Genomic DNA, 23,357 nt, shown 5'->3' with positions numbered 1-23,357 from the left:
GTGCCGGGCATGACCAAAACATGTGGACATGGTTCACCGGACTCCCTGAACACCTTCCACATCTGTCCTCTACCCCAAAGAACCTACTCAACCTCGCCCCCGTCAAGTGCGCTCTGTGAACCACCTTAAATTGTATCAGGCTGAGCCTGGCACATGAGGAGGAGGAATTAACCCTACCTAGGGCATCAGCCCACAGACCTTCCTCGATCTCCTCCCCCAGCTCCTCCTCCCATTTACCCTTCAACTCTTCTGCTAGGGCTTCCCCCTCTTCTTTCATCTCTTGGTGTATTGCCGAAACCTTGCCCTCCCCGACCCATACACCCGAGATCAACCTGTCTTGAATTTCTTGTGCCGGGAGCAACGGGAATTCCCTGACCTGTCGCCTCACAAAAGCCCTCACCTGCATATATCTAAATGCATTTCCCGGGGGTAACTCAAACTTCTCCTCCAGTGCCCCTAGGCTCGCAAATGTCCATCAATGAACAGGTCCCCCATTCTTCTAATCCCCGCCCGATGCCAGCCCTGGAACCCCCCGTCCATCTTCCCCGGGACAAACCGGTGGTTACCCCTGATCGGGGACCACACCGAGGCTCCCCTGTGCCATCTCCACTGGCCCCAGATCCTTAACGTTGCCGCCACCACCGGGCTTGTGGTATACTTTGATGGCGAGAACGGCAGCGGTGCCGTCACCAACGCCCCGAAGCTCGTTCCTTTACAGGACGCCATCTCCATCCTCTTCCATGCTGCCCCCTCTCCCTCCATAACCCACTTGCGGATCATCGCCACATTTGCTGCCCAGTAGTAGCTCCCTAGGTTTGGCAGCGCCAGCCCTCCTCGGTCCCTACTGCGTTCCAGGAACCCTCTCCTTACCCTCGGGGTCTTATTCGCCCACACAAACCCCATAATACCTACTCTCTTTTCAAGACCTACTCTCTTGAAAAAGCCCTTGGTGATCACGATGGGAAGGCACTGAAACACAAACAAAAACCTCGGAAGGACCACCATTTTGACCGACTGCACTCTACCCGCCAACGAGAGCGGCAACATGTCCCATCTTTTGAAGTCCACCTCCATTTGGTCCACCAACCTCATCAGATTCAATTTGTGTTGGGCCCCCCAACTCCTGGCTATCTGGATCCCCAGATACCGAAAACTCCCCACCGCCCTCCTCAGCGGTAGGTCCCCTATCCCTCTTTCTTGGTCCCCTGCCTGTAATACAAAAAGCTCACTCTTCCCTACATTGAGCTTATAGCCCGAGAACTCCCCCAACTCCCTCAGAGTCTGCATGACCTCCACCATCCCCTCCATTGGGTCCGCCACGTACAGCAGTAGGTCATCCGTGTATAGCGATACCCGATGCTCTTCTCCCCCGCGGACCACCCCCCTCCATTTATTAGACTCCCTCAGTGATATGGCCAAGGGTTCAATCCCTATCGCCTCCTCAAACATCCCCACCATCAGGGGTGCCAACCAATCCTTGAATTTTTTATAATATTCCACCGGAAACCCATCCGGCCCTGCCACCTTCCCCGACTGCATCCTCCCAATCACATCCTTTATCTCCTGCTCCACGATTGCTCTTTCTAATGTAGCCCTATCCCCCTCCCCTAGCCTTGAGTACTCCAACCCGCCTGTTCGGGGAGGCTGGTGCGGGAATTGAACCCTCGCTGCTGGCCTTGGTCTGCTTTACAAGCCAGCTATTTATCCCACTGTGCTAAACCAGCCCCTCAATGTCTAGTCCATCAAGGAACTGTTTCATCCCCGAATCCCCGTCGGGGAGCTCAAGAGGTATACAGTCCCAGTAGAAGGCCTCAAATGCTTGGTTGACCTTTTTTGGTTTGGCTACCCGTCTGCCTCTGCTGTCCTTTACCTGGGTTATCTCCCTTGTGGCTGCGTGCTTTCTCAGCTGGTGAACCTATAGGCAGCTAGCCTTCTCTTCATGTTCATAGAGGTTCCCCCATGTCTGGCGGGGTTGGAGCACTGCCTTCCTGGTGGATAACAGGTTAAAGTCCATTTGTAGATTTATCCTCTCCGCCAGAAGCTCTATGGTCGGGGCCTTAGACTACCTCTGTCAACCTCCAGGATGGAGTCGATCAATTTCTGCCTAGCCGCCCTCTCTTCCCTGTCTCTACGTGCCTTATAGGCTATAATCTCTCCCCTAACCACCGCATTCAGTGCCTCCCGGAACGTGGAAGGCGAGTCTTCCCCATTCTGGTTGTTAGTGATGTACTTGCCTCTGGCCTGTGATGTTTTCCGGCAGAAGACCTTGCCGGCCAAGAGTTTGTTTCCAACCTCCATGTGGGGCTTTGGGCACGTCCCGTCTCCAACCTCACGACCATGTAGTGTGGAGCGTGGTTGGAGATGACTATCACGGAGTATTCCGCACTTACTATTCCTGGAAGCACCGATTTTCCCACTGCAAAGTCGTCGATATCTTGTGTACTGGTGAGAAGAACAAGAATTCCTTCTCACCAGGATGTAGGAACAGCCATGGATCCACAGCCCCCATTTGCTCTGTGAAAGCTAGCCACATCCCTAGCCACATCTGTATTTTTTCCGTTCTGGGGTTTGATCGGTCCATCAATGGGTCCTGTACACAGTTAAAGTCCCCCCCCCCCCCAGTCAGTGTGTGCTGATGTTGGGGATTTCCGCCATGGCCTTCTTTATGAAATCCATGTGGTCCCAGTTTTCGCGTACACGTTTACCAGGACCACCGATGCCCCATCCATGACACCGCTGAACATGACGTACCGTTCTCCCTGGGTGCGTGACCGTCCACATCGCCGTAAACACCAACCTCTTGCTAATCCCCCAGCCCTTGTCCTGTAACTTGAATGGTATGTCTGTCCCACCCAGCCCGCCCTTCTCCCTCAGGTGCGTCTCTTGGAGGAAGACTATATCGGCTTTCAAACATCTCAAATGGGCGAAGACTCTGGATCTTTTCACTGGGCCGTTAAGTCCCCTCACGTTCCAGGTGATAATCCTGGCGGTTCCCCCCCCCCCCCCCCCCCCCCCCCCCCCCCCGCCGCAGGATCAACCATACTTACCCGGTGGACCAGCCCCTGCACTCCGCGGAGGGTTTCCCTTTGTTTGGGGGCCATCCAAAATGGCCACGGTCACCGTACTCACCATGAGGCTGGGCCCCTCCATTCCGGGGTTTCCCTTTGTTAGGGGGCCGTCCAAAGTGGCTGCTTGTGGCACCACCTTGTTCCTTCAACCTGCACCTGACCTGCTGAAGTCAATCTTAAAACCATCCCTTTCTTATCCTTGTATTTCCCTTATGTTCCACCTTCCTCCCTCTGCCCCCTGCTACCCCCCCCCCCCCCTCCCTATCTTCCCCCTTACATTCCCCATCCCTGCCCCTGTGGTTCACCCCCTCCTCCCCCGCCAGGCACCCCCCCCCCCCCCCCCCCCCACTGGGAGGTGCGCCATGGTCCCCCTTGCTTTCGTGCTTCCTAGCGCTAGCTTTCCCTGCTAGTGTGGTGGCTCCCCCTTCCCGGGGCTGATCTTACTGCTTTCCTATGCCTGCTAGATAGCTGTCCCCTCTGTCTCCTCTTCACCCTCTTCTGTGTTCCGCTGCCCTCACCCTTGCCTTTGGTCTGACATTTCTATTCAAAGCGAGACAGTACTGTCCGGCACAAACAATAGTATAAGTCCATCATAGTTCTTTCTCCTCCTCTGCTTCGTTCTCGGGAGGAGGAGGCTGGTGTTCGGGTCGTCGGTCGCCCTCTCTCCGGGGTGGCCGCGGACCCCTCGTCTCGTGGGTCCGCCGACTCGTCCACCTGCTGCTCTTGGCGATTTCCTCCGCACCTGCCTTCTCTGTGGCCTCTCGAGCTCCCATTTGCTGGTATGTTGTTCCTATTCTCTCCCTTTCTTTTTTCTGGGTGAAATAAGTCCAAATTTCCAGGCTAAATTTGACTAAAAGTGCCGATTTGGTTGTATTCTGGAGGAGAGCCACCTGATGTGCAATTGCTCAGCACATCACCATTGCCGGAAGTCCTGATTTTGACTTCAACTGGCTTGGATCCTATCAACAGCACACTGATGACGTAACAACAAACAAGAAGATGTTCATGTCATGGAGGTTTAATATAGTAACGATTGCAAATAATCTGATAATCTCCTCAATGAATGTTACCATTATTGTTGGGTTCCTCCGGACCTCCCATTTGTAACTGTTTGTATATTTTTCCTAAATTCTCCTTTCAATTTTTACTGAATGCGTTGATTTACAATGGACTTGGCAGAAGCAAGTCATTTGGCCCATCAAGTATTTGCTGGTGTTTTTCTCCACTTATGTCATTAAGCCGCCATAATTGAGAACAGGTATAAGTCCTGCTGTGAACTTATTGAAGGCCCCAAAAAAGGCGAGCGGCCAAGGTGATTGATCCTAGGGAGATCAATTACATTCTTAATGCTGTTCCACTGTCCCTTGTGAGGAACAAGAAGAATTCTTAAAATGTATTTATTCAGCCTGATAAAGGCCTTGAATTCCACCCCTTGAATTGGCAGAGTGAAATGAAAATGAAATGAATTGAAAATCGCTTATTGTCACAAGCAGGCTTCAAATGAAGTTACTGTGAAAAGCCACTAGTCACCATGTTCAGGCACCTGTTCGGGGAGGCTGGTAAGGGAATTGAACCGTGCTGCTGGCCTGCCTTGGTCTGTTTTAAAAGCCAGCGATTTAGCCCAGTGTGCTAAACCAGCCCCTGCTCTGTAAACCAGAGTGCTGCTCTGAACCATTTTTGTGCTCTGATTAATTTAACTGGCAGAATAATGGTCTGCACCCGCTCCTCCTCCCATTGATTGACAGGCAGTCAACTTTAAAATGGAAATTGATATTTGTTCTGGAGCTGGAACCTTTACCTATGGTAGCTGTTACATTATGAATGCTTGAATGGGTTTCAAAAGCTTCAGCTCAAAGCTGGTCTTATTGATGCAAGAACTATTGGAACTTTAATGAGTTTGCATTAGCGGATTATGTTTTTGATCTGGTTTCCTAATTGTTTATAAACCTAATAGGTGCCTACTTTACAACTTTTTCTCCTGCTTGGGCTGTTTGATCCTGCGTAAACGATAATAGTTTCAATTCAGGGTTTTCTTAGATGTTAGAGGTTTAATGGTTTTCTAATACTTTTAGAACAATTCCCATTGCTATTGCATGGTCCCTGAGAGGTTTAAATACTGAATTCTGGGTGATTGGCTATGGAAGATACATGTGATCCATAAGGAATATGAGAGAAGTATGGAGTACCATGGGATTATGTGAGAGGGCATATGGGAATCTGAGGGGATGTTGTGGGGGAATTTGAGGAAGCATAGGGTGACATCGGGGAATGTGAGGTAATATGGAGATGGGTGGTGTTGAGAGGAGTGAGGCGTGATTTAGATTTAGGGGGCCTTTAAACAATATTGGGGGCTGTGCTTCTATGTTCGAGAACTGAGGTGCGCCTTCTAACCTGGTCACCTCCGCATCACATTCCTTACACATTCCACTGTGGCTCGCAAATGCAATAAGGTGAAAATCCATTGTAAAGTGATACTTGGGTGGGGTATACATTTTGAGAGCCACAAAAGGGGGCAGGTTGGGTTTTCGTGAGCTCAGACATTAATTCAGTCCTAGGTCCATATATATTTTCAGAAAAAGTAGCATTGATGTGATATTATGCATACTTAGCACAGCTGTTTGGATTACATATAACTAATCATATGTACCACTTACACTTCCTTAGGTAACAGAAGAAAAAATTAATACCACTTCATTTGTAATTAAGAATCTCAAGCCCTTCACCAATTATATAGTTGCTGTGCGATGTATTGGTGAAAGTCAGTTCTACTGGAGTGACTGGAGTTCAAAGGAAACTGGATTAACCCCTGAAGCTAGTACGTATTAAGACTTTGACAAACATGTTACCAGGGACGATCAGGATTTTAAATAAAATTTTCAAGCAAAGCAATCGAACAGAATTGTTGTTTGTTATCAATGGGACCTACAATGAATTACTGACAAATCAAGCTGTCCACTGCTGTAAGCATGTTTCTCCTATGTTCCCAACATTTTGTAAGGGGCACGAAGAGTCCACACCGAGTTGATCAAAAACAAAAACATACTTTATTTTACAATTACTATTATATACAGTAAGAAGTTTTACAACACCAGGTTAAAGTCCAACAGGTTTATTTGGAATCACTAGCTTTTGGAGCGGAGCTCCTTCATCAGGTAAGTGGAGAAGTATTATATACAGCTCCAGTAGTTCCCTACTAGTCTGTACCTTACTGGCTGACTCCATTCCCTGAATGCTCTCTATGCGTCCTCAAATTCCTTAACAAAGTGAACATTGTTAAAGGTCCCCCATCCCTTAATCGGGGGAGCACATATTCTGCAAGAACCACAGGGTAGTTAATCATCCCTACCCCATAAGACCCATGCAGGTTCTAACACAACCTTTCCACTATTTCCTTTCTGCTCTGAGCTTACCCTACTGAACGCATTAAATTCAAGACTTCAATTTGACATTTGAGATGGCAGCATTGTAGGATTGCTTGTTAATGCCACGACCCTGCAGAAGTGGGAAGAAACTTGGAAAAGATCAAAGAAAAAGAGTGAGTGAACATGTTTTCTAAGTCGTTACAAAAAATGAGGATCTGAGGTGACAGGACTGACTTGTTGTATTAAAGTAAAACATGAAATCAATAGAGTAAATAGAGTTCTTTGTTTATTTTTCTCCCCCCCCTTGTTTCCAGAACCATGTAAAGGACCAGAGCTTTGGAGACGGATTACAAGTCTTGATTCTCAGGGAAAAAGAAATGTACATCTTCTGTGGAAGGTAAATTGTAAAATGATTGTCAAAATAAACGATTAATTTGGAGAATTTTCCTTCAAATTCTCCAAATGGTGGCACAGTGGTTAGCACTGCTCCATCATGACACTGAGGACCCAAGTTCGATCCCGGACCCAGGTCACTGTCCTTGTGGAGTTTGCACATTCTCTCCTTGTCTGCATGGGTCTCACCCCCACAACCCAAAGATGTGCCGGGTAGGTGAATTGGCCACGCTAAATTGCCCCTTAATTGGGGGGAAAAAAAACATTTTTAAAAATTTTACTTCAAATTTCCAGTCCTCTTTTTTTTGTTGGAGAAACATTTTATTGAAGGCGTTTTAAGTATTTAGAAACACAAAACGGCAAAAACAAAAGGACAAAGGAAATAGAAACACCAACCACCATACCAGGCCACAAAACCCTTCCCTCCCTTCAGAAACCACCCATTCTCCCGCTGACGACTTAATCCTCTTTGAAGAAGTCAATAAACGGCTTTCACCTCAAAGTGAACCTGTCCTTTCCAACCCTCTTTAAGTGCTCTAACTCTGACTCTTCCCTTTGCTTTCTGGCCTTCTCATCTCTGGATATAGGTTTCAGATTTTTCCAGTTTTCCTAATTTTTGGAAGGAATCTATCTGCCCTCCCTTTCCCCATCTTTATTGCATCTGCTCTAACTATGCCACATTACACACCAGAGGTTCTACATAGATACATAGAAGATAGGAGCAGGTGGAGGCCTTTTAATCCTTCGAGCCTGCTCCACCAATTATCACAATCATGCCTGATCATCCAACTCAATAGCCTAACCCTGCCTTCTCCCCATAGCTTTTGATCCCATTCGCCCCAAGTGCAAATCTAGCCACCTCTTGAATATATTCAATGTTTTAGCATCAACTACTTCCTGTGGTAATGAATTCCACAGACTCACCACTCTTTGGATGAAGAAATGTTTCCTCATCTCTGTCCGAAATGTTTTACCCTGAATCCTCAGACTGTGACCCCTGGTTCTGGACACATCAACCATCGGACAAATTTTCCCTGCATCTACCCTGTCTAGTCCTGTTAGTTCTGAAATGTCTTCCTTTTTGCATATCTAAGGATTCCTTTCAAACTCGGGTTTCATCTACGATAGTGAATTCCATCCCAGTTCCTGTACTTTAGCTCACACTCATCCTCCATATTCAACACTTCCAATGTAATCACATCATTATATACAGCATTCAAAGGGACCGTTCATTCTATGACATCCTGGTCCAGTCTTCCATCACTTAATATCTGATCTCCCTCCCTAGAACCTTTGTGCCCCAGAATAGTAGACACAGGCAGCCTGGAGGAGAACCTGAAGGGAGACATTGCTAAACCATGGTGCTGGTCTCCGTGCAGCCTCAGACATGAGAGGACTTGGGTGTGATTGGGGATGGGGTAGGGGGGGGTTAGGTCTTAGTGAACAACATGCGATAAAATAAGATAGGGAGTGAGGGGGAAGGGTTTTGGGGGAGGGCTGGGGGTGATGAAATGTTGCAACAGGAAATGGAGCAAAGCACCGATAGAATAGAGGTGGAAAACAAAGTTGTAGCTGTAGTGCAGAGCATCCTTTTTGACCAGGAAGTTATTTTTCTAATACGCCTGTACCTGCTGCATTGTCAGCTGATGGCAGGTTTCGGCAATAAAATGTGTTGGGTGCTCTGGAGCCGTGGAACACATACAGGCCACCAACACGTAAAATAGTACAACACTATTTTATTAAGCTAGAAAGTTAGAAACTGTTGAACATACTTTCATTGTGGGTTAACATGATGTTAGATTAAACTAAAGACCTATGCCTGTCCTAACCAGTCTATGCACTCAGCACATGGTGAAGATCTGTGCTGTAAGCTGTAAGCTCTGTCCTTCTGAGAAGCTGCATCGCGAATGAGCGGGAACTCTGATGCCCCCTGTCTTAATAGTGAGTGTGCTCTAACTAGTGATTGGCTGCAGTGTTGTGTGTGTTGATTGGTCTTGCTGTGTGTCCATTTGTGTGTGTGTCTGCACCATGATATACTGGTGTATATTATGACACCCTCCATCACGTGATTGCACACTGCCGGCACTTTAAATTTAAATTTTAACCCTGTGGGAGCCAGCTCCTGACCTTAGAGTGGAAGTACCGTAATGAACAGCACACCAATAAAATATCAGCCAATATCTTATATAGGGCAGCACGGTAGCACAATGGTTAGCACTGTTGCTTCACAGCTCCAGGGACACGGTTTCGACTCCCGGCTTGGGTCACTGTCTGTGTGGGGTCTGCACGTTCTCCCTGTGTCTGCGTGGGTTTCCTCCGGGTGCTCCGGTTTCCTCCCACAAGTCCCGAAAGACGTGCTTGTTAGGTGAATTGGACATTCTGAATTCTCCCTCTGTGTACCCGAACAGGCGCCGGAGTGTGGCGACGAGGCGATTTTCACAGTAACTTCATTGCAGTGTTAATGTAAGCCTGCTTGTGAGACTAATAAAGATTATTATTATTTTCTTTGTTTTTTTATAATTTTCAGCAGTATGATTCCATCCTTGTGACCACTTAAAGTTATTTAAAATTTAATTTTGCACCTTCATAAAAATCTATAATTTAATTTGTAAATGCCTGGCCAATACTTAAAAAGCTTCATAACAAACTGCATGTAGGAATTAGAAGTTGGTGCTGGCACTGTTATGGACTCACTGGCTAGATCTCCCTAATTTGGTGTTATTTGCAGTCCAAATAAATTTTTGTTAAAGAAATTAGGCTGCAGATTGTATGCTGTAAATTCACTACATCAGTACATTAAACTTCTGGATTATAGTTTTCAATTGAAATAACCATTTGTAATTTTGATCATTTTCTGCACCTGATCCTGATAGTTTAATGATTTGTTAAACTGGATCCCCAAGTCTCTTTGGACCCTTGACTGTTTCTAACTTTTCACCATTTGGAAAGTACCCTGTCCACAGTGGATTACCTCTCATTGAAATCAACTTAATCCATCGCACTTCCATCTACACTGTAGATATGAGGCTTTTGCCCCATCATCTAAGTTATCAATTAATATTGTGAATAGTCAAGGGCCCAACACAAATTATTTTAATGTGTTTAATGGTTTGCTACATCAGTCAAGGCTGCAGAAATATCTTCTCAGAATCTAAAGTTGAACCAATTGCAGTTTGAGTGTGAAAAGTTAATTTAGCAATTTTTAATTTTAAGAGGTATGTATTTGAAGTTAAGCTTCCATTTAGTGCGATGGGCATCTGTGCAAACTTCGGATCTGAGATGTTGGAGGTTTTCCCACCCATCTTTAATTTTCAAAATTGTGCAAGCATAAGGGTATACAGGAAGTGAAAAATGAGTCAGTTTGTGGGCCTTGACAGATGAGAAATAGGACATTGTACTATTTTCAGTTTTGAAAAAAATACATCTTCTCATGAAATGCTGACAAGGCCAGCATTTATTGCCTATCCCTAATTGAACTTGAACTGAGTGGCTTGCTTGGGGCATTTCAGAGGGCATCCACAATACTGTGGGTCTGGAATCACATGTAGGCCATACCAGGTAAAGATGGCAGATTTCTTTCTCTGAAGGACAGAAGTGAACCAGATGGTTTGTTATGATAGTTTCATGGTCACCATTACTGAGACCAACTTTATATTCCAGATTTTCTTTTGTGCATTGAATTTAAATTCCACCAGCTGGTTTGAACTCCATATCCCCTGAGAATTAACCTGCGTCTCTGGATTAAGCGTCAATACTGTCATGCCACCACGTTCCGCCAGTATGAGTTAGCATTCTTTTTTCTTTAAATGTAAAGTACCCAATTCATTTTTTTTCCAATTAAGGGGCAATTTAGCATGGCCAATCCACCTACCCTGCGCATCTTTGGGTTGTGGGGTGAGGACAACATAGGCACGGGAGAATGTGCAAACTCCACGCGGACAGTGACCCGGGGGCTGGGTTCGAACCCAGGTCCTGGCGCCATGAGGCAGAGTCAGCATTCTCAGGGAAAGGAGGGGGGGGGGGGGGGGGGGGGGGGGGAGGACGGGAGAAGGACTTGCTAAATCATCAAAATCTACCCAGAATGTATTGAATGAAATTATAGTGATGTGTAATCCATAGCAAGAAAATAACAGGATATGAAATTCTTTCCAGAATAACTTGTTATTTTTGATGCAGGCGTTGAACAGGTCTGAAGCAAATGGAATCATCTTGGGATACAGAGTATGGTATGCAAAAAAAAGGGATCCAACAGTGATGCTGCAATGTAATACAACATACTTGAATTATTCTTTGTTCCTTGCAAATGAAGCATACATTATAACTTTAGTTGCCTATAACTCAGCAGGCGACTCTCCGAAAGCCACTTTGATAGTTCCAGCAATAAACCAGACAGGTATGTCTTACCATCCCGAACACATAAAAATTATTTAACTAACACCTTTTAACAAGAGCCACAAAAGTAATTAGGAATATTAATATCCAAAGTATTGCGATTAACCTTTTTGCTGTGTAACTCCGACATATTTCTTCACAATCCCATCTTCACTATCCCCATCTCAAAGCTTTGATTTAATGAAAAAGGATAGGCAATTGTGCACTTTTTCCAAAACATCTGTCAATGCTTATCTGAAACCCAAAATAACATTTGCTCGCTCTCATGCTGAGCTACTTCATCCCTGTACTATGTTTCAGGATGGCAAAATCCTGATTTCAGCTGCCAGGCAAAGTGAGATTTGAACTCTAGTTTCCTAAGTTTTGTCATAGAGCTACACAGGAAGGCACAGGGTAAAGGGAGAGAACAGGTCAGCGAGTTTGGACAGCTCTGGCAAAGAGCCAGCTGAGATGCAATAGATTGAGCCTCCTCCTGTGCTGTAAACATTCAAGGCACTGTGGAGCGCCACCACCAATCTTAGACACCTCCTAGCAATTAGTTTCAGAGCGATATTGGCAAATCTGAATGTAGGTTGCTGGATGATTGCTTGCCTTAGATAGTCTGTGGCATTAGGGACCAATAACAAGCAAAGCGACAACAAATGACTCCTGCTTTATAGTGATTTATTACAACTGTATCAGGTTTCATGCTACACCGCGCACTAATATCTCCTTACCTTTTTTGAAAAAAAGCTCTTTCAGCTGTTCAATACGTTAAAGTTATACCACAGGATGACCAACTGTTCGTACAGTGGAAGACTTCAAGACCACCTGAAAATGGATATGTTATTGAATGGTGTTTGATTTTGGATACAAGTCCGTTTGCTGGGCCATTACACTGGGTACACAAGGGCAACACTTCTGAAATGGCTTGGTTGAAGGGTAAATATTTGTTTTTTGGATTAAAACAATACTGTATGGATATTAGCATAAGAGAACTGTAAAATGGCCTCCGCACCAAATATATTGAGGAGTTAAAGCAGAAGGAAAGCTTTCTCCACTTGTTTCTTTCCCTGAGAACGTTGACTCATACTGGGGTTGTGTTCATTTCTGTGGTTAGGCTGAAACCGCCAGTAAAAATCATCAACTGAGGCTAATGTTGAACTTACCCAATAACTACATAATCACATCTTCCATCAGATATGGATAGAGGGGAGTGGGAATCTGTCCACAATCTGCTAATTTAGAGACCTGGGTCAAATTTAGCTGATGTGTGGGACTCATTTTCAAGTCAATTAGTATGATTAACCAGCTGGAATGCCTAACTATCTGTTGGATTGGATTGGATTGGATTTGTTTATTGTCACATGTACCGAGGTACTGTGAAAAGTATTTTTCTGCGAGCAGCTCAAACAGATCATTAAGTACATGAAAATAAAAGAAAAGAAAAAGAAAAGAAAAGATTAGTACGATTATAAGAGATGGAAAAAGAGGATCTGTTTGGGAGAGCTCGCAGAGAGATGATAGATGATGTGTAGTCTGTTGGGCCATAATCTATTTTTACCCTGGATAACTTATACTTATTGGGAACTCAATACATTATAAACATTTCCTCTATTTCCACAATGTATTGTAGCTAGCCATTTTGATATCACAGTGCTGCAATGGATGAAATAAAACTATACAAGGACATTTATTTCTCGAGTTTTTTTTATTGTTCACAAGGTATGTACTGGATTTAACAGGATTATTAAAGTAGACCTGTAAAGACAACAAAAAAGCAGAAATCAGATGTAGATTTGTCATTCTTCCCAATTACAGATACACTGAAAAACGTTTTCCACAGTTTTTGCTACTTTTAATAATTTTTGTGGGGGTTCTGATCTATTATAACTGGTGAAAGACTGACCAAAACAATTATTAGGGTTATTTCTCCAGAGTTTTCATCAAAGATCTTCAGAAGTAACAAAAACTGCTGAAGATGAATATTTAAATAGCAGCAAAGGATAAATCTGCTTGAAAGGGCAGTAGGTAGATTGTGTGTTGCAAGTTAATCAACCACGTGAGTGGTTATCTAGATATCCCTAGATAAAGGCACTAGAAATCAACAAATTAGTGTAAGTTCATAATTCACTGCCCAAGTAATTGCAAGTACAGCAAGCCAGATATTACTAATGATAATCACATCAATTGAAACAACTAAATTGCTTCTAAACTAGATTTCTGTGACTCCTTTCAGTTTTTGCTTTTCTTTATGTTGAGTAGAGTTACGCGTGTCGCTTGCTTAGCAGGCCTGCCTTTTGATGTTATTTAAGTAGTTCACTTCAGGATTTTTCAGAGGATGCTGTCTAAAATAAAACAAGAAATAAAACACCTTTAGTTTAGTCTCTGAATAATCCTGTAACAAACATAGAACATGTTTTCCTATCACTGTTGAACAAAGTCCCTGCCAGGAAAGTGTTAATAATTATCCTTCCAGCTTGTATTTTCCTGTATGAGTCCTTCATGACTTATTTAAATCGTCAGCCACGTTCCTAGTGACCCGTTGCCTGCAGCATAAAATAGACTCCCTATTGGGGAACAAAAATGAATGTCACTGAGAAGTCACAAGATGGCAGCTATTGAAAAATATATACTAGGTAATGGTTCCTGATTTGAGCCTTGATTATGCTCTCTTATGAGATAGATCAGAGGGAGCTTTATATCTAACAATCCCACATCTAACCTGAAAGCGCATAACATTGACCCTGGTAGCTGAAATGGGATGCATGAGTAAAGCTGATTCTGTGGAATCAGATATGCCCGGGAGGGGAGGTTAATACGGTGGTGAAAAAGGAATATGGGACTTTATCAACTGAGGCATAGATTACAAAAACAGGGAGGTCATGTTGAAGCTTTATAGAACTTTGGTGAGACCACAGCTGGAGTACTGTGTGCAATTCTGGTCACCATATTATAGGAAGGATATGGCTGAGCACTTGGCATGTCATAACCTTCAAGGATATGGGCCACGTGCTGGCAAAAAGGATTAGGTAGGCAGGTCAGGTGTTTTCCATGCGTCAGTGCAGACTCGATGGGCCGAAGGGCCTCTTCTACACTGTATTATTCTGTGATTCTGTGCAACACACTCGCAGTTGAGTTGATGCTAATAACTTGTTGCTCAACTGATGGTTGATTGGAAAGTCTGTTTTTGGGACTAATTTATGAAGACAGAATCCAAGTGTAGTATTTGTAACACGAATGAATGCTCAAACTCTAATTCTCTATGCACGTTTAAAGTAAGATGTGAGTGCAAAATAATTAAACTACTTAACAAAAATTAACCCTTCAGAAATTATATACTGGGTTTTGAGACAGGAGAAATTACTAGATGGAACATTTTTGATATCAGTTTTTGCTTGTATCAAATTTGAAGCAATCGTATTCCTGTCTAATATACTTACATGAATGTTCTGCAATATTTTTATTTGAATAAAAAAAACAAAAATGATTTCATGGTATTATCAAAAGGCCATAGGTGCACAGAATACAGCTACAATAAATTCAGCTAAGTTGGAGATGTCAGGGAAGACTCAGAATGGAACTGGGGCACCTTGGTTCAGGATGTTATGTATTGTTGTATTATTTGCAATTGTATACAAGTGGCTCAGGACTCCTTAGCTGGGAACTCATGTGTTATGTGTAAGTGTCCTGGGGCAGTAGAGTCGTATAACAGAACCAGTTCAAGCCGGTCCTTCTTTGCATCAGCCCTCCCAGGAAGGGTGCAAACCTGATTTGCATGTATTTGAATAAATTATAATGTGTTTAGTGTGATTAACATCAGTGGCGAAATTCTCCGGAAACGGCGCGATGTCCGCCGACTGGCGCCCAAAACGGCGCAAATCAGACGGGCATCGTGTCTTTGGGGGCCGAGCCCCAACCTTGAGGGGCTAGGTTGGCGCCGGACGAATTTCCGCCCCACCAGCTGGCGGAAAAGGCCTTTGGTGCCCCGCCAGCTGGCGCGGAAATGACATCTCCGGGTGGCGCATGCGTGGGAGCGTTAGCGGCCGCTGACGGCATTCCCGCGCATGCGCAGTGGAGGGAGTCTCTTCTGCTTCCGCCATGGTGGAGACCGCAGCGGAGGCGGAAGGGAAAGAGTGCCCCCCACGGCACAGGCCCGCCCGCAAATCGGTGGGCCCAGATCGCGGGCCAGGCCACCGTGGGGGCACCCCCCGGGGCCAGATCGCCCCACGCCCCCCCCAGGACCCCGGAGCCCGCCTGCGCCGCCTTGTCCCGCCGGTAAGGTAGGTGGTTTAATTTACGCCGGCGGGACAGGCATTTTAGCGGCGGGACTTCGGCCCATCCGGGCTGGAGAATCGCGCGGGCGGGCCCGCCAACCGGCGCGGCGCGATTCCCGCCCCCGCCGAATCTCCGGTGCCGGAGACTTCGGCAACCGGCGGGGGCGGGATTCACGCCAGCCCCCGGCGATTCTCCGACTCGGCGGGGGGTCGGAGAATCTCGCCCCACATCTTCAACCCTCAAAGAACAAAGAACAATACAGTACAGGAACAGGCCCTTCGGCTCTCCAAGCCTGTGCCGATCACGTGTCCTATCTAGCCAACCGCCTGTATCCTTCTGTACACCGTCTGTTCATGTGCCCATCCAGATAAGTCTTAAAGGTCGCTAATGTATCTGCCTCAACCACCTCACTTGGCAGTGCATTCCAGGCCACCACCACCCTCTATGTAAAAAAACTTCCCCCGCACATCTCCACTGAGCCTTTCCCCCTTCGCCTTGAACTTGTGCCCCCTTGTAATTGGCATTTCTGCCCTGGGAAAAAGCCTCCAACTGTTCACCCTATCTATACCCCTAATAATTTTATAAACTTCTATCAGGTCGCCCCTCAGCCTTCGTCTCTCTCGGGACAACAATCTCAGTTTATTCAATCTCTCCTCATAGCTAATACCCTCCATACCAGGCAACATCCTGGTAAACCTTTTCTGTACTCTCTCCAAAGCCTCCACGTCCTTCTGGTAGTGCGGTCACCAGAATTGGACACAGTATTCCAAATGTGGCCTAACCAACGTTCTGTATAATTGTAACATAATTTTCGAGCTTTTATACTCGATACCCCGTCCTATGAAGGCAAGCATGCCATAAGCTTTCTTTACCACCATTTCTACCTGTGCTCCCAGTATTAAGGATATGTGGACCCACACGCCCAGATCTCTCTGTGTCTCTATGCTCCTGATGGTTCTGCCATTTATTTTGTAGCTCCCACCTGAATTGGATCTACCAAAATGCATCACCTCGCATTTGTCTAGGTTAAATTCCATCTACCATTTCTCTGCCCAGTTTTGCAGCCTATCTATATCCTGTTGTATTCTCTGACAATCTTCATCACTATCCACAACTCCTGCAATCTTAATATCATCCGCAAACTTGCTAATCAGACCCGCTACGTTTTCTTCCAAGTCATTTATATATATTACAAAGAGCAGAGGTCCCAGAACTGATACCTGCGGAACACCACTAGTTACAGACCTCCATTCGGAAAAATACCCTTTCACTGCTACCCTCTGTCTTCTATGGCCAAGCCAGTTCTGGGTCCATCCTGCTAGTTCACCCCTGACCCAATGTGATCTAATCTTTTGCACCAGCCTGCCATGAGGGACCTTATCATATACTTTACTAAAGTACATGTAGACAACATCCACAGCCCTTTCCTCGTCAATCATTTTTGTCACCTCCTCAAAAAATTTAATCAAATTAGTGAGACATGACCTCCCTTGTACAAAACTATGCTGCCTGACGTTAATAAGATCATTCACTTCCAAATGTGCATAGATCTTATCTCTGAGAATCTTTTCCAACAATTTCACTATCACTGACGTCAAGCTCACTGGCCTATAATTACCCGGATTCTCCTTGCAACCCTTCTTAAATAACAGTACAACATTGGCTATCCTCCAAACCTCTGGGATCTCTCCTGTGGCCAATTAGGACACAAACATTTCTGTCCGAGGCCCAGTGATTTCATCTCTTGCCTCCCTCAATAATCTGGGATAGATACAATTTGGCACTGGGGATTTGTCTACCTTAATGCTATTTAACACACCTAACGCTTTCTCCCTCGTAATAACGACCTGTTCTAAAGTGTTTACACATCCCTCTGAGACACCACCAATCAACGTGTCCCTCTCTGTCAATATCGATGCAAAATACTCGTTAAGGACCTCACCTACTTCCTCTAGTTCTACTCAGAATTTCCCTCCTTTGTCCTGGAGAGGACCAACTCATTCTCTAGCTACCCTCTTGTTCCTAATATACATATAAAATGCCTTGGGATTCTCCTTAATCCTGTCTGCCAAGGACATTTTATGACTCCTTTTTGCCCTCCTAACTCCCTGCATGAGCTCTTTTCTACTTTCCTTGTATTCCTCAAGTGGTTTATCTGTTTTTATTTGCCTGTACCTCACATATGCATCTTCTTTCCTTGAATCTGTCCGCCCACCAGACGTGACATCACACTGGCGTGAATTACTACTACTTTTTAAAAACGGGAACCAGGCACCATGACCCCCGAGAGGGATGAAGGAGGTGAGCACCACTGATTCCACCAGGCACCAGAGAGTCCAAGGGGACAGAGCTCGCTGGCCAGCTTTGGTGAGGGGGGTGTGGGTGTCAGGGCTTTCTGAGAAGGGGGTCATGGCTGGTGTGGGTGGTCCTGAAGTTTGCTGCTTGTGTTGTTTACAAGTTCTTAGAGGGATGTGTTAGTCTGATGTCTGTGGCATAGTGTGGCTGTGGGCCACATGGGGTGTGAGTGGGGTGTGATGAGAGTCTAGGAAGTGGGCCTAAATAGCTGGGTTGATGACACCCAGAAAGAGAAGGCAACAAGGTGCCCATCTGGTGGGAAGGGGGGTGTTGGGGATGTATGTTGGTGGCAGAAACTCTGGATTTTGTCAGACATAAAGGCCAGACATCACTGAGATTTCGGAATGATACAGCCTGAGTAAGAAAGGTGTCTATTAGCTATGCCTATCCATGAAGCAGAAGGCAATTGTGCCCTCTAACATTCCTGAGACTCATGTGCGTCAAACTAATTGGCCATCAAGAGTTAACCCTTAACAATGTAGCTACATGCAGTCTCAAAGTCAAAGTGGAACACTCAGGGTTCAAGGATAAACGCTAGGATGTACGGGATCAAGTGGTTGTCATTGAGGATCCATAAGCCCCCAAGGCAGACATTAGCGTCCAGATAACCCTGCTCATTAGGGATGTGCGAACATAAAATCTCCTGTCAGAAGCCCTAGTGAGGTAGAGAATAAAGGAAATGGTGGCATGGTGGCACAGTGTTAGCACTGCTGCCTCACAGTGCCAGGGACTCGGGTTTAATTCCAACCATGGGTGACTGTCTGTGTCGAGTTGGCACATTCTGGGCGGCACGGTGGCGCAGTGATTAGCACTGCTGTCTACGGCGCTGAGGACCCGGGTTCGAATCCAGGCCCTGGGTTACTGCCCATGTGGAATTTGCACATTCTCCCCGTGTTTGCGTGGGTTTCACCCACACAACCCAAAGACGTGCTGGTTAGATGGATCGGCCATGCTAAAATTGCCCCTTAATTGGAAAAAGTATAATTGGGTACTGAAAATTTATTTTAAAAAAGAGTTTGCACATTCTCTCCATGTCTGCGTAGGTTTCCTCCAAAGATGTGCAGGTTAGGTGGATTGGATATTCTAAATTTTCCCTTAGCGTCCAAAGGTTAGGTGGGGTTTACAGGGATGGGGCGGGGGATTGGACCCATGTAGGGTGTTCTTTCAGAGGGTTGGTGTAGACTCAATGGGCTGAATGGCCTCCTTCAGCACTGTAGGGATTCTATGATTCTAAGGGAGGGGGGAACCAGACAGGAGGCCAAAAGTGACTTTGACTGGGCGAGGGCATAGGCTGGAGCCAGTCATGCAATGGAGATGGTAGACGCCAGATAAGGTCTGTGACTGGCTGACTCTAGGTCCGTGCGGCTAATGTGTTTGGGGAGGTATTGATGTTATATGGCTGCGATACCAACCTGTCTGTCTCTCTGTCGCTCTCATCCCTCACAGTAATCTGATCTTTATCGGTATGTAGCCAGTGAAACTGGCCATTCTACTCATTAATTTTATTTCATAATCTTTATTGTCGCAAGTAGGTTTACATTTCAATAAAGTTACTGTGAAAATCCCCTAGTTGCCACATTCCAGAGCCTGTTCAGGTACACGGAGGGAGAATTCAGAATGTCCAAATTACCTAACAGCACATCTTTAGGGACTTCTGGGAGGAAACCGGAGCACCCGGAGGAAACCCACGCAGACACAGGGAGAACGTGCAGACTCCACATAGACAGTGACCCAAGCCGGGAATCGAACCTGGTACCCTGGCACTGTGAAGCCACAGTATTAACCACTGTGCTACTGTGTTGCCCCTGGAGCAGCAACGTGCGGTGAGATCTAGCGAAGACCCCGCAGAAGGACACCAGGGAGCCGCAGAGAAGGCTCAGGGGCAAAGGCCGCACCAGCCGTGCAGGAGGCATGAACTCACAGAAGGAGACGGAGGATGTGCAAGACTTGAGTGTCCTTTATGAAGCTGTCGGACAACATGTGCCATAGAAAACTCCACCTCACCAGGGAGACTGAGCGGTATCTGTGCCACATCCTTGCGGACTTGGCACCACATGGCAGTGGAGGACACCTGCTCCCTGTGGCCGTGCAGGTCACAGAAGCCTTCAATTTTTACGTAATGGAGTCATTCCACAGATGACCTGTGTGACTGGTCTGCCACAGGTGCATGTGGTGATTGACTGCACAGGTCATTCAGCACCCTGTGGCATCGGGGAGGCCCTTTCATGAACAGAAAGGAGTCCCACTCCCTCAATGTGCAGCTGGTGTATGACTACCAGGTGCGATTCATGCACATGTGTGCACATTTTCCAGCCTCTTTGCATGTCCTCGAGGCCTGCCGATGCCTGAACCATACAGTTGAACCTTTCATCCATGATCCTCAGGGACTGAGCCAGGCTTCAGAGTTCTTCCAGCATGGAAATGACCAGTTGCCCCATGGTTTGCACTGTGGATACCACCCTTGCAGTATTGGCCTTCCCACACATTGCCGGCAACATCTCGTGTGACAGGAGGCTGTGGAACTCTTGCATTCAGCTTTGCAGCTTCAGGGGTGTAGCTGATGACCCCCCCTTCTGCCCCACACCCTGGTATTTCATGCTCTGCCTTTACATGTCCAGCAGCTGAGGGACGAACGTGTCCAGAGGCATGTCACCAGACTGGGGCACAACTGAGTCCTGGTTTCTAACAGACCTCTGGCTGTCCGATCCCTGGCACGCTCCTAACTCCACCTGATGGGCATCAGAAGCTGTCTGGTGCTTACCAGATTGTGACCCAAAAGCCTTTCTGCTAAGTTTGCCCACCGAGGTGTGTCTTTCTGTGATCATGGATGGTGTGGGTGATAGCTGTGACGCTTCATCCATGTCCGCTTCCGAGGTCTCCTCTGAGGTGGTGTAGAGGGTGGGTGGTGGGACACTGCTGCTAGTTGAGCCAAGCTCTTCAGTTGATGTTTTGCAAGGCAAGGGACGTGGTTTTAAAAGCTGGTCCGGTCAAGGGTTTGGACTACGCAGAACTCACTTGTGACTGGTCATCTGGATGAAGGTGCAGTGGTTCTAGCTCTTCATGTTTCTCTCACAGGCCCACGTTGCTCTCAGTCCTGGCATTCTCCTACTCCTCCCCTTCCAGGGCAAATTCCAGGGCTCTCTCCTTTTTCAGAGTTGGGTTCCTCAGCTCGGGCAACCCAGCACCCGTTTCCACTTAGCTCGCCGTGGTCGTTGGCGAGCTTCTCTTGCAGGAACACAAATGGTGATAATGTGAGCTGAACGCCTAGCAAGTGCGGGCACTCTATCTAATTAGAGAGGGGTTCTGTTGAGGAGTGCCGGTAGGGGGCTTTGAGGATGCTGGTAGGAGGTTGTGTGCTGGGACCATGCGGGATGGCGGCACATGGGATCGAGGTGACATTTTGCGGTGAGATGGAAGGGTCGAGTGCAAAGAGGAGACCGGGAGCACTTACTTTGGCTGATCGGAGTAGATCATTCATCCAACTTTCTGCATTGCACACCCGTCCTCTTGTTCAGACTCCTGGCACTGACTAGTGCTGCGATCATCTCCCAGGCGGGATGCGTCACCTTGCTGGAGAGCCTCCTGTCAGCCTAAGGGTATATTGTGGCCCACCTCTTCTCCCTGTCATCCAGCAAATGTGTGAGGGCCTCCTCCGAAAATCTGGGAGCTGGTTTTCTAGTTGCCACCACCCTGGCTTGAATGAGAGCAAGTGTTTTTAACAAACCATGAAGCCTTTTAAATGCAGCTTCAGTGATGTGCTCAGGCAGGATGAGAGTGAAGTTGCAGCTGAGCTGGGGCAGGCAATATGTTTTGCGCCTCAGGAGCAGTGGTTTCCATGTGGGGAGAAAAACATTTTTCTGAGTGCCTGGAAATTGCAGACTGGATCGCGCTGGCAGGAATCGCACTGATTTTCTCACCGAAAATAACACTTTTCCGGAAAATTTCACCCTAAGGGTTCTAATCATTAAAGCCTGAAGTATGATTACTATTCATAACACCTGGGAACCAAAGGACAACAAGAACACTATAGCAGTGACCTATCACTAAAGAACAGCAACCATCAAGAATTGGCTGTTTTAAGAACAGTTAAATGCTTTAAGCATTGCAATGCACATAATAATAAAATGCATATGACTAATTAAGTTTGAACAAGATGTTTGGCTTTTGGTGTTTATATTGAAAATGTATTATTTAAAGAATCTTTCAAAATTGTTGCATAATTTTTCTCTGATTTCTTTCACAGAAAACGTAGAACAATATAAGCGCTATAACATCTCTGTTTATTCTGTGTATGATGATGGTCCAGATAATCCATTTTCAGTACCGGCATATCTTCAGCAAGATGGTAAGTAGACATTCCAAGATTTTACAGATAACTAGGGGCTTTTCACAGACCTGGATTTGAGATTGTGTGACAATAGATAACAGGCTGTGTGCTAGATTGTATTGTCAACTTGGAAATGCAGCTTGCCAGATTGGCACTGTTCAAATTTTGTATTTCCTGATTTAAAAACATGCTGTGTTCCAGAAAGTACAATACCTTTACATTTCTGCACAGTTAAAATAATTTCCCCTTTTTCTGCTTTGTAATAATATTTTCTGCAATATCAGTAGCCTGTTGATTAAACTAAGAAGCACAAGTTGCATTTATAAGGATAACTTTATGGTTCTGTCGCTGTGGGTACGGCACTGTAAAATGTGGAAAGCCATTCAAAAGTCCATTGACTTTTTGGGATTGTAAAATCCTAGCCATGACTGTTGGAGTAGTTATGCTCCTTCCCCCCCCCCCCCCCCCCCCCTGGAGGAGGCAAGGGAAAAATCATAGAAATAGTGTTAGGACTCTGGATCGAAGCACTGCGCAGGGCGAACTCCACCTCCACATGCACAGGCCCAAGCCTAACGCAGCTAAAGGTGGCGCACAGAGCGCACCTAGCCAGAACCCGAATGAGCCGGTTCTTCCCGCAGGTGGAGGACAAATGTGAATGTTGCCATGAGGCCCGGCCAACCACGCCCACATGTTTTGGGCCTGCCTCAGGCTTGTCAGGTTCTGGACAACCTTCTTTGAGGCGATGCCCAGTGTTGTGTGTGTGAGGGTGGAGCCATGCCCAAAGGTGGCGGCCTTCAGGGTTTCAGATCAGTCAAAACTCTTTATGGGGGGCTGGCGGCCTAGCCTTTGCCTTTCTAATGGTCCACCGGGGAATCCTGCCTGGCTGGCGTTCGGCAGCACCAGCCAAAGCTGCAGACTGGCTGTCCGTCTTGGTGGAATTTCTCAAGCTTAAGAAAATAAAATTCACAGGATGCGGTGGGGAGAGACACATACAAGCCACGGGACAAAGGGGACAAGGTGGGAGGGGGGAATGGGGAGGGAACAAAGGCACGCAAAGTAGGTGAGAGAGACAAGGGACAAAGCCACAGGGGAAGGGCCCAAGGACAGCTGATACTCCTGATTAAACAACTACAACACTCTTCCCGGAGGTGGAAGATAGATGTGAACGGTTCCAAGGAGGCCTGGCCAACCATGCCCACATGT

At 46.3% G+C, this 23,357-nt stretch overlaps 1 protein-coding gene across 2 annotated transcripts in view; it reads left to right on the top strand.

The window, feature by feature from the left end:
- LOC140409002 (interleukin-6 receptor subunit beta-like) overlaps positions 1–23,357 on the top strand; it is a 245,129-nt gene that overhangs the window by 178,843 nt on the left and 42,929 nt on the right. For both annotated transcript variants that reach the window (XM_072497015.1, XM_072497016.1), the window contains exons 8-12: positions 5,733–5,883; positions 6,745–6,827; positions 11,000–11,216; positions 11,948–12,136; positions 22,071–22,172. In XM_072497015.1, the coding sequence (XP_072353116.1) occupies positions 5,733–5,883; positions 6,745–6,827; positions 11,000–11,216; positions 11,948–12,136; positions 22,071–22,172 (742 nt within the window). The remainder of the gene's footprint in view (positions 1–5,732; positions 5,884–6,744; positions 6,828–10,999; positions 11,217–11,947; positions 12,137–22,070; positions 22,173–23,357) is intronic.

The sequence above is a fragment of the Scyliorhinus torazame genome, chromosome 3 (genome assembly GCF_047496885.1).
Source record: "Scyliorhinus torazame isolate Kashiwa2021f chromosome 3, sScyTor2.1, whole genome shotgun sequence".
NCBI lineage: Eukaryota > Metazoa > Chordata > Chondrichthyes > Carcharhiniformes > Scyliorhinidae > Scyliorhinus > Scyliorhinus torazame.
Note: the sequence above shows the minus strand (reverse complement) of the source record. Positions and strands in the feature narration are given on the sequence as shown.